The sequence below is a fragment of the Seriola aureovittata genome, chromosome 5 (assembly GCF_021018895.1).
Source record: "Seriola aureovittata isolate HTS-2021-v1 ecotype China chromosome 5, ASM2101889v1, whole genome shotgun sequence".
NCBI lineage: Eukaryota > Metazoa > Chordata > Actinopteri > Carangiformes > Carangidae > Seriola > Seriola aureovittata.
In genome coordinates, this window is record NC_079368.1 from 17,098,630 (window position 1) to 17,110,987 (window position 12,358).

Genomic DNA, 12,358 nt, shown 5'->3' on the forward strand with positions numbered 1-12,358 from the left:
TATTCTCTATATGTCAGTGCTGTGATGGACTGGCGAACTGTTCACGGTGAACCCCGCCCCTCACCCATTGTCAGCTGGGAATGGCTCCAGCCCCCCTGTGACCCTTAAAACGATAATTAGAATAGCTAATGGATGGATGGACGGAATGGACATTAGTTTCCCTATTTGAATTAAAGTTAGTTTTGTTGCCATGGCAGCCTTTGTTTTTAGCTGTTTGATTTTTCTCTATTTCCAGGAATCCATGTGAAAGAAATTAAACAGTGTAGTGTGTATAATGATAAAAGTTGATAACAGTGTTTGGCTTTCCATGAAAAGTGAGAACAACTTTAAGGACTGACTGACTTTTTAATTTATATTCCATTCATTTTATCCTTGGTCCTGCTGATTCCTCAGAGCTTTTTAACACCTATCTGCACAGGAACATAAACTCTGTCTTATCTTTGTCTTATCGCTGTGCCTGCTTGTGTGTGTGTGTATAAACTTATGTAAGTGTACTCCACTGACTCAGGAGCTGCTGTTTATTTTGTCAAAGAAAAGTACACAAAATTAGAGGGCACCTGCCTGCATTCTGTCACACTGTAATGTGCACACACTCATGTTTTGACACCTACAAGAGAGGAATTTATTTTTGGAAGCTGCAAATAGACAGTTGCTGATACACTTATCAATTACCTTCATCCATATTTCAAAACCTGTCCTGAAATAACACAGATTGTCACAGGCATGACATAACTATAGAGAGAGCACACACACACACACACACACACACACACACACATTTACACACTTTCATAAAATAAAATCACAAATGTTTTATCTTACTGCAACTAATATTTTGACGTATGTTTTTGTGTTTGTAGGAGAAGAAGCGAACAGAGGATGCACTTAGCGAGTTACGAAGAAGTTATGAAATTGAAGTGTGTGAGCTTCAGTGTAAGATCCAGAAGATGCAGATGGTAAATTTTTCCCCTCTTTGACAGCTCTCCGGTTTGACTGTAACATACCATCAACACCGTCGGTCAATACAGACTCCTGTTGTCATCGTACATTTGGATGTTGTTGCTCAGTTATGTATATTTGTCTTAAATGAATCAACATCACACCACCACCATGACTTGTTTTCATGAACAGCCTATAGATGATAAGCAAAATATGTGTGGCATTTATTTAATTCACATGTTAAAACCAATTGTTCATTTTCTAATTTGATTTATTTTTCTTTGTCCTATATCTGTATTATATTATTGGAAATAAATATGCAAAAACATTGCAACAGATCGAAGTCTTACATAATAAGCAATTCAGAAAATACAGTGATTTGATGCATGTTTTACTTTTGACCTATTTGACCTATTTCAATATAAAAAAGACTCTTAAATTAAATATACTGTACGCATTTAGAGAAAAAAACACAGTTGTGCTAAACGTCCGTTATGAATAACACTGACTGCATTCACAAAAAGTTCAACCAAGGCTAATTTATTTGGCCTCATGAAAACACAAATGTCAGCTGAGCCAATAACCTTCACTTGTTTCCATAGATTGAAACTGCATTAGCGTGGGAAGGAGGGGAGATGTGGGGGCTGCAATCAGAGTAAAAGAGTAAAGAAATTTTGATGAAAATAGTTTTAACAGTTTCTGTTCAACTGCTTGTGGAAGCATTATTATGTTGTAGATCCAGTGTGAAAAATATTTAAAAATTTGAGCTATAATAGACAGTATGATTTCCTACCTTAAACACTTGCCATGACTGCGAGCCTTCACCTCAGCTTAAAGTTCAGAGGAGCTGCTCAACATAAAACAGAAATAACATAAAATAGTAAATTTCTTCACTTTAAATTATCCACAACCAACTAAAAACATAGACTAAATGTAAAATAAAGAGAATCATCCAGTAGTAAGAGTGAGGCTGCACGTTATCTGTACATCCACAGGTGTGTTTATGCAGACTCTACACTGGTTTTTATGCTTCTTGTTATTTTGTTGCATCACTGTAAGTGTAGTCAAATGACCTGAATCCAAAACATGTGAACTTGTCCATCAGATAGAAGAGAGGTACAAGACGATCACTGTGAAAGATGAGAGCCCGGCGTTGAAGAAGAAGATCAATGAGCTAACGCTGGTGAGGCTGAATCTGCATGTTGCTGTCACTGCAACAAAGTTTTGTTTGAGGTGTCAGAAGCATTTTTTTCTTAAAGGTCTCTCTGCTTGTAGCTTCACACACGTCCCACATTTTTCTCTTCAACACTCTTGCTTCTTGACTTTCTCTGTGCAGGACAACCAGCGGTTAAAACAGGAGCTGTTGAGATCTCAGACCAAAGTTGCCTGTCTACATAGTGAGATGGACTTGCTGAAGACGGAGATAACCGATCAAAGCATCAACTCTGAGCGGTGAATTTCTTATAGCTCGGTTTTGCCTCCTTGCCCGTATGCTGTGTGCTGATGTGTGTATGTTTATGTTGTTTAGATCATTTTTCAGATCACTTTCGGGGTATCTGACTGGATTTATCCTAAATCCTGCTGCGAGTTTCCGCAAGGTGCAGTGCTGTCTAACAGACCTCAGCCTCATGTTTTATTAGTCTGATTTTTCTGTAGCTGTCTGTCCTGATCATACAAGGAGAAGGAACGAGGATTGTTACATGAGACGCGCACTCTACACACCATCTCCCTCTCATTACACACACAAACACACAACACTTCACTTTCACTGAAACCTTTGAAAGTGTAAACCTAGAATTACTGGAAACATGAAGTTGTAGAGCAGGTTTTTTGATGAATGTGAACTTAAGAATAATGAATATTTGCACTGTGTTTTCCACCACACTTAAATTTACATACATTTCAAACCTATTTTTAATTTAAAATGCATTTGTTTTAGAAGAGTCAAGTATATCAATCTGGGCCCTGAACAAACAACCCGGCTGTTGAGAGATTTTGTTGCACAGGGACAGAGACATACTGAGAGAGACAGAGAGATGCCTGAGAGAGAGAATACGCCCCCCTCCGACCCGTTCATTCCCTTGGGATGTTTTCGTTTTGTCACAGCTGAAACAGGATATCCTGGAGCAACATCACACACACAATAATGTATTCAGAAGAGTCACTTAGCAACAGAGCCACCAGCAGGCTAACACTCCTCCTGCTAGGACCTTCTCATCATGTTGACATTTTCTGTTAGGGTTATGCATAAATTAGGTGTAATGTCTTTCAGTAACCAAGTGAATCTATTGCTGTACCAGATATGAAAAAAAGGAAAACAGTTCTCAGGTTTACATTCATATACGTGCATCTCCAAAGCACCGACACTGTGGTTGAATCCAGAGCGTCTTATATGGAGTGGAAGTGGATACTCTGGCTGAAGCAAAACAAACCTTATAATTTAAAACCTCATCAAACAAATGACATGCACACAAACAGCGTCATAAACACAGCAGAGTAAAGACTACAGAATTTATTTGTTTGGATAGTATAAATGTTGAATGTCTGCAATCTCCCAATCAATTCCATTCAAATCTCCATACAGGTAGGCAGCGACAGAGCGGTACAAAGCTCCCTCTCCTTCCCCTGTTAATCCTTAAATTGGTGCTTTTCATTAGTGTCTGCCAGATTTACCCTCTTTTGCTCCCATTGCCCCCTGTCGCCCATCTCCCCTCTTTTATCTTTCTTTCCCTTGTCCTGTGCACGAGGACCAGGGCTGTGTAGGAACACCTGATTTTTTTTTCAGCACAAACACACACAGAACGGACAGGTGGAGATATGAGGAGATATTAACTGAATTTGATTTTTTTTTTTTAAAAACTGTATAATATTACAAACGCTTACTCTACCTTTAACAATAATTCATATTAAACAAACAAAGGATTTGATATAGTTTTTTTTCAATATATCCTTTCAGCAACTGGATCAGCTGTTTCCATGAGATCTTGCAGGTTACTCCAAACAAGATAAAATTCAACAGGGGTTTCTATAAGTTATACATAATTTTTCAGTAGGAATGCAGGAACAATTCTTTAAACCACAATGATACACAGGGAGCATTACGATCTTCCCAAGACTATGCAGTATACTTATTGTCTGCTGTTATCACTATTCTGAGAAATATTTTCATAAAGGCTAATTATTCACTAAAAGTTCATATTTTGACCGAAGACTCTGACAGAGATTTGTGGCACAAAATGATGAATATTGAGTCAATTTCTTAACTTTGTCTGTTTTAAGTGTCATCTTTTATTCATCAGTTCAAACGTACAAATTTTAACCTAATCACTGTATTCACTGACCAACTGTGTTTTTGTAGTGTAGTGCTCCGTTCTGTGCAGGAATTTAGGCATAACTTTAGTTGATTAACAGATGCCTTTAATTTCATATTTATATTCAAATTGAATAAGTGTGTTTATGAATGTGTTTTGCTGCAGAGACGAGGAGCTTGTGAAACATTTCACTGATGAGAGAGACATCCTGGAGAGTCAGATTGATATTCTGCAGTAAGTTAGACAGTAACACACACACACACACACACACACACACACACATTGGCTATTGAGGTTTTTTCAATAGAGATGGAGAGATATCTTACTGCACCCTTAGATTTCAAAAATGAAAGGAAATTACACATAAGAAACAGATTCCAGAATACAAAGTAATGATATTGTTTATTTTTCTGTGTGTGTTGATAGGACAGCCAACAGGAAGCTCCATGACACCAACGATGGCCTGAGGGCCACTCTGGAGAGGATCACAAGAGTAAAGCTGCACAGTTAATAAAAATAAATAAATAAATAATCAAACTTCAAAAAGTAGTTCAGTTTTACAATTACAAGAGGCTGAAGTTGGGGTGGTGGACTTCAACCTATTTATATAATTTAAACACTGGATAATGATTCATGGGACCGACAGATGTTTAACAGTAACATTTCAAACGAAAATGTTGTATTATCAGAACACTGTATCTTGAGTGACAATATTTAGCAAAACAATGACAGTATGACTCTGTGTCATGAAACACAAACAGAAACACTGGAAAACTAATTTTTACTGGTTGTGTGTTACAGTCCGGCACCAGTGAATCACCAGCAGATATGAAGAACAGAGGCAGAAGTAAAAGCATCTGCCACGGATCGCCATACACCTTCATGAACAGGTAAGACCAACAAACAATGCAGGTGATTGAGGCTATCACTGCTCTATTGATAGTATGTAAGTAGTGAAGTGATATACTATGATACACTATTATATTTTCTTAATTATCAGTTTAATTGTTCCTAATGGACGGAGTCTGTATTACTGAGCACTTACATTTATGTTTTAAGTATTATTTTCAGTTGCACCAAGAGCAGAAGTTTATTGTTAAGTACTAGATTTAGGATGATTAACTGTTCAGCAGCTGCAGGGTTTTGAGCGACTTGCACCTTCAGTACAAATGGGATTCAGTCAAGATGCTTTTCCTTGGAATTTAAGGCTTTTTTTCCCTCCTAAAACACACAACTGTCTCTTTACACAGCAGCTAAGTAAATGTTGAATATGCTGTGAGATATTTATTTAAGGTGCTGTCCAAGCTGAAGAGCTCACAAGCTGAACCATATGAGGATGTGCAGCCACCCAGTTATTACAGATTACTGTATGTTAAGCAGGTTTTTGCATCTTTAGTTGAAGGGGAACAATTGTCTTTTCTTTTATAGTGAATGAATTAATAGTGTGTAATGATGAAAACAAAACTACTGCACAAGTATGACAGTTTGTTTTTTTGTAATTTGGTCAAACAAATCTCCCCCACAAATAGACAACAGAGGCTTTGTGTTGTACAGTATCTCACAAACTATTTCCTGACCTCTTCCTCAGGTTCTGCCATGGTATGGACGATTTACCTCCGTTCACCAAACGGCCCAGCGGTGACACCATGGCCCTGGCCATGTGTGACCCAGGCCTGAGGCGCAGACTCAGCAGTGAGTGTGAGGAGGACAGCCTGCCTGAGATCTACATGGACAGCGGCCTGTCCACACTCAGGGGTTCCCATGGAGGCTACGACTCCGAGCAGGAGGTCAAAGGTCAAGAAGAAGAGGAGGAAGAGAAAGAGGAGAAAAAAAGGGAGGATGACAACAATGATAGCATGATGGGAGAAAATTCTGACACTGAGGTGAGACAATAAGAAAGTCAAACAAATAGACATACCTGTACATGCACATATATAAGCATATATATAGAGGCTGAGGGGAATGCAATTAGTTTTGCAGGCGTTTGGGTATAAATAAAAACAAATTGAAATTTTGACTTGATGATGGTGCCAAATGAAACATCAGGGGACATTCCGTGGCAATCCATCCAGTTGCTGATGAAATGTTTCACTCAAAACCAGAAAATTTTACCTCAAGGTGACACTAGGGGAAAAGTCAGAGTATCACCATCGTCAGTAGGATTTATCCTCTGGGGACTATTAACATCTATGCTTATTCGTCCAATAGTTGTTTAGATATTTCTGCCAGGACCAAAGTGTTTGACTGACCGACCATCAGACTAACATTGCCATGCCATCAGCACCTGCCGCTAGAGGAGTGAAACAAACATATGAAGAATATTTCATACAGCTGCACATACTTTTATATGGTCAAGTGAGTCTTTACCACTAGATAATAACTTCTTTTGTATAACAGGGCTCTCGTTTCTAGCTTTCAACAACTTGCTCATGTCCACGGCGACTCTAAAGGTTGTAATTTTGCGAAGAAGTCTGAGTGATAATGTGAACTCTGTGTCTGAGTAGATTTTTGGCTTTACTGTTATGTTAATGTTTGCCTACATCATAGCCAGCGGAGACACAGGATGGTGAGTCGGCGTTTGGGTCGGACAGCAGCTCAGTTTTGGACTGGAAGCCGTCTGAATCCATTAGTGTCACCACAACACCAACCCCGACAAAACGAAAACCCCTCAGTGCCAGCACTATGAAGGTAAGAGAGAGACGAAGGAAAAGAAAGAGTTGGAGATTATCTAGTGGCAGATGAAAAAGAGAGATATGTGTTATGCATAGCTTGACTGAGGAAGGACAAGTGGAGGAAGACGCCACATGCATTGTTGAGAAATTATTTTTTTCTGTTATTTCCAAGCTCCAGTGCAAAATGTCTTGACAGTTAATGGTGAGACTTGACATTATTATTTATAGATACTATTCTTTATGATTTAGTTGATTTTCCTGAACTTTTGCAACTGTCATGTCCAAATTTCCAATATGTATTTTGAACTAATGGTCAGATTTTCATGAAATTTGCGAAGGAGGATGAAGACAGGATGAATGTCAACCCCAATCAACAGTGAACTAGAAAATACATTTTGGGATGTGGGGACCTTTACATTACAACACATTACAACAAATTAAGATTTTCATTGATTTCATTGCCTTTCATCCTTTCATCGCCTTCCTCGGGACTGACTTTACAACTTTATGTGTATGTTCTTTGCTAATGGTGCACATTTCAGTCTCTGGCTGCTGCTGCTGCTGTTGCTGCTGCCGGGGCTTTAGTGTCTGTTTTATTTCATTTTTAACCTTTCTTGACCTGTAGTGAGACATAAATCCCGCATCATCTCCGAATAGAGCTGATGATGAAGAGAGATATGAATAAAAAGAAGAAGCAATTATAAAGTGGTCAATGTCAAAGACTGAATGAATTTAACTTGAAATAAATGTGCAGAATACGAATGCAGTAATCTATCGTATCAGTGCTGCATGAGTGCCTCACTCTCCCTTATCTTCATTCTGCCTCTCTGTCCCCTCTCTAGAAGGAGCGCAAGAATAGCATTGACCTGGGCTACATGACATCAGAGAAGGCCTTCAGGATCGTGTTGGCTGGAGATGCTGCGGTGGGAAAGTCCAGCTTCCTGTTGCGCTTCTGCAAGAACGAATTCAAACTCAACTCCAGCGCTACTCTGGGTGAGTTGGATGAATTAAAGCCAGCTTTTTATAATCTTTAGTTAATCTAACGAACTCCTTTTTCTTTTTTTTTTACCAGTTTAGTAATGTGACATGTTTGATTGTGACTTCTTTGTGTGTTCAGGAGTGGATTTCCAGATGAAGACAGTAATCGTAGATGGAGAGCCTGTTTTACTACAACTATGGGACACTGCAGGACAGGAAAGGTGTGTGTTTGTGTGGGTGTGTGTATGTGTGGATATTTACAAACAGAAGAGAGAGATGAATTTTTCATTGATTTCTTTGTAAAGCTAAAATTGTATTGTTTTATCTGGTATGTGTTTCTAAGACATGTAAATGAAGCTTATTAATTTACTATTATGCACACACAACAGGGCATAAGTGGACATATTGTATTTATCCTATCACAACAAACAATTAATCTTCTTTCTAAATTGAAAAAATAAAGGTTTGTGTGTATCTTGAACTTATCCTCAGGTTTCGCAGTATTGCAAAGTCTTATTTCCGCCGGGCGGACGGAGTGTTGCTGCTTTACGATGTCACCTGTGAAAAGAGCTTCCTTAATGTTAGAGAGTGGGTGGACATGATTGAGGTAATGCACAACTTTCCTCTACAAAAACATTACTGGCTGACACCATCTGTATTACAGTAGTTAGCAAAAGGAATTACAGACTTCTGCAGAATAAAGTGAAGGTGATATTCATTCATCTTTCTGTAATACCAATTTGTTTTGGCAGCATGTGTTTTATTATAAGACACTGGAGAAGTTAAAAGTGTTGTCACATGTTAATGTGAATATCAAACTAAGTCATCTTGCTTGTTTCTCTCTTTTTACATGCAGCAGATGTGTAAGTGTTGGTGTAAAGCATATACTGCAGTCATGTTGTGGACGTGTTAAAATTTCTGCATGCAGTACAGTATGTGTTGCACTGTGTATACACTGTGGTGCTTAATGTCAAACCAATAGCTCTTGTCTTTAATTGTTTTTTTGTTTTTTTTACTTTATGCAGTACATAGAATCTATAATCACCATCCTGCAGAATATGTCCAATACAGCAGTGTATCATATTCATGAACTGCTGTTTTCACCTAATCTTTTTTTTTTTGTTTGATTGTTTTTTTTGTCACATGGCAGGATTTATCGCACGAGGATATTCCCATCATGCTCGTGGGTAATAAGTGTGATCTTAGACAAGATGGAGTTAACTGCGTTCCTACCAGCTATGGAGAAAAACTGGCCATGGTAATTACAAATAAACACCCACTTATCTTGCTATAATCATAAAGACATTTCAATGACCACATAACTGAACATTTGTAACACCTGGTACATATCCACACCCAACTCTTATTCTTTTTTAATCCAAATGTAAATCCAACTCATAACCCTTAATTTGTGATTAAGGATTCATGATTTCCTGTCTTTACCCAACAGACATACAACACTCTGTTCTGTGAAACTAGCGCCAAAGATGGAGATAACATCCTTGAGGCTGTGCTGCACCTGGCCAGGTGAGACAACTATTTCAGTCAGCTGAATGTACAAACCAAAACCAGCAGTTGATGTTTAACAATGTTTCCAATGTTTTGAAGGCAAATTATCTTCATGAGTTAGTCTTGAAAACACTGAGGAGCTTTTAGAGTTTTACATCACAGAAGACAGGTGTAATAATAGCTGGTGCATGTGAAGCAGTTTATCTTACTTCTAATGTTATGTTTTTCTAGGCCTCACTCACTTTCCCAGAGTTCGGGTCATAAAGACAGTCACAGTGTTATGCAATAGGTTATTGTTTCGCCGCTGTTATGGGTGATAGTGGACATCTGGGGACACTTTTAACTTTAACTTATCGATAAAGATGTAGCGAAATCATAAACTGTCCAAATCCAGAGTTCTAGTCAAGGATGAGCTTAGTAGGGGAAATTCCAAGACACATGCGCATATGTGGGTATCCACTGGAAGATGCAAGAGGTGTGTCTATGTGGAACAGAAACACACAACAACAGGAAAGAAAGTAGAAATATGCATGTTTATAAGTTCTCCTCCAGCCTTACTTTGCTCGAGACCTGTAAACTGTAAGTTCTGCCCAGCTGAAACCTGTCACTGTGGCTCTAATAAGATCAGGTGGTTGACGAGGACAAGTGATTGGCAGCAAGAAAGCATATAACAACACTATAAAATGCTTAAGTGTGAATCTATTGTGTTTCTTTTCTCTCCACAGGCAAGTAAGAGAGCAGGATACCTTTGATGAAAAGAATCGTTATCAGTCGCTGCCCAGCTTGGATGCTCCCAGGAGGAAACCAAACTTCTTCTGCTGCACCTGATCAAAACTCATCAGCTCTGGGCCTGGACATCTGACTTAATGTGAACTCAGTATAGGTGGAACAAGAAGGAAAAACTACTGCAATGGGAACAAATCATCATTGTGAAACCACAAAAATTTAACGTATGACCTAAGTGAGCAAACAAGTGATGTGGGATCACAAATATCCACAACTTCACATTACTTTAAATTTTCATTGTTATTCAGGGTTATTTAAACATAATGTACTGAGCTGCATTTCAGCCACAGCTGGATGATTTACTGTTCTGTATTTTATGAATTTGAGAATGTTTAAGTCAGTGTAAACTTTCTTGCCATGTGACAGTTATGTTAATTTTTTTTATTATGCTATCACACATATTTGTATAAGTTCCTTCCACATATGTGATATGAATTGTACAGTTATCCCAGACTGGCATGGTCATGAAAAGAGAAAAACAGCTGTGAATTAAAATGTGTGAGAGTGATCTGAAAGTGAAGCTGAACATATGAGCATATTTTTGAAGTGACAGTATGTGATGCTGACAAATAACTGCATGTGATAGAGCTTATGGTTATAGTGACAAACAAGAGAAATAAGAATAGATTCTTATCTGGTTATGCTGTTAACTGTGGCACTTATCTAAATACTTCTGAGCTCAGTTATCATCAGTGTAAGTGAAGATGGTTTGAAGTGACATCTGCAGCATGTTGGTAGGCTGGGAGGAAACTGAAGTTGAAACCTCAGACTTTATTGCAAGTGAACTGCATCGGATGCCGACATGGAGACACTGAGAATTATGGAAAAAGTTGAAGCAAGAAATGCTCAGCCTCGTCTTTGTTCCTATATGATGAAACTTGGTGCAGTGTTTAATTGTATGAGACTTTATGCTAATGTAACAACTCATCATCTTTATTATATTACCCACAGTGTTACAATTCTTCCCACCGTGGATGACTTTGTGTTATAGATTTTATTTTTTTGAACCTGATATAGCAGATCATTTTCAATTTGCACAAATGCTTTAAATAATGGCTGTCACTGTATCATCTGGTATGAGTTATGAAAATTAGGTAAGCATAAAAGAGAGAGATGGCAGGAAGCAGAGCCCTTATGTTTATCCCTTTGTTACAGTACACGTATGCATTTCTGTTTAAATGTGTACATGTCAGCTTGCCAAATTGTCACTACTGATGTTATACAGTCTGTCTTATTGTTATTTCTTTATAATAATGCCATATTACCCATATTATCAAGCTGCCCAGGGGAAGTGTATAAAGTCAGTATGCTTCAGATGAAATGCTTGTTGGAGTTTCAAACAGCATTTGAAATGCCTCCCCACAGACCTTAAATTGGAATTGGTGGGCTGTGTCTGACAGTTTCTCTTCTCCAACTTACTTTATTGAATTTCCAAACAAATAATATATTAAATAACAAATTTAATATCAGCCTCATCAGTTTAGATTTTGAATTGATGCAGAGATGAGAGCTGAAAAAAGTGGTGTTGCATAGTTACTGTATGTGGTATATATATACATATATGTGATACTGTACATGAAAATAAAGTGAATGAAATGAGGCAATGATTTGGGTAACCTTTTTTGTAACTCAACACTGACAACCTGACAACCACATTAAAGTCTTATTATACAAAATGTTTTAATACCTTACTATACTATGACTTTTAATATGCATTACTATATTATGACTTCTTAATACTTTAATATACTATGATGTTTTAATGTTGTACTATAAAATGACATGTTAATGCCTTACTGTACTATGACTTTTTATGCATTACTATACTATGACATTTTTATGCCTTACTACACTATGACTTCTTATGCATTACTATACAATGACTTTTGTATGACTTACTATACTGTTACTTTTGTAGGAATTACTATATTATTATATATTTATGATGTTTATTATGCCTTAGCATACCATGATGTTTTAATGATGCTTTTTATGCCTTAAAATACTATGTGGTTTTGGTGACATTTTAATGACATAATATACTTTGTTGTTTTGGTAACGTTTTTGGAGCCTTATTATACTATGACGTTTCTATGACTTTTTATGCATTACAATACTATGTAGTTTTTATGTTTTTTTATTCCTTGCTATATTATGTCTTTT

General features: G+C 37.5%; 1 protein-coding gene across 1 annotated transcript in view; it reads left to right on the forward strand.

The window, feature by feature from the left end:
• rasef (RAS and EF-hand domain containing) overlaps nt 1-11,795 on the forward strand; it is an 18,330-nt gene extending 6,535 nt beyond the window's left edge. The window contains exons 4-17 of the mRNA XM_056377252.1: nt 861-956; nt 2,045-2,122; nt 2,276-2,391; nt 4,416-4,484; nt 4,677-4,743; nt 5,052-5,140; nt 5,839-6,133; nt 6,798-6,938; nt 7,765-7,915; nt 8,040-8,121; nt 8,393-8,507; nt 9,051-9,158; nt 9,351-9,427; nt 10,135-11,795. Coding sequence (XP_056233227.1) covers nt 861-956; nt 2,045-2,122; nt 2,276-2,391; nt 4,416-4,484; nt 4,677-4,743; nt 5,052-5,140; nt 5,839-6,133; nt 6,798-6,938; nt 7,765-7,915; nt 8,040-8,121; nt 8,393-8,507; nt 9,051-9,158; nt 9,351-9,427; nt 10,135-10,237 — 1,587 coding nt within the window. The 3' untranslated portion in view covers nt 10,238-11,795. The remainder of the gene's footprint in view (nt 1-860; nt 957-2,044; nt 2,123-2,275; nt 2,392-4,415; nt 4,485-4,676; nt 4,744-5,051; nt 5,141-5,838; nt 6,134-6,797; nt 6,939-7,764; nt 7,916-8,039; nt 8,122-8,392; nt 8,508-9,050; nt 9,159-9,350; nt 9,428-10,134) is intronic.
• Nucleotides 11,796-12,358: the final 563 nt, after the last annotated feature.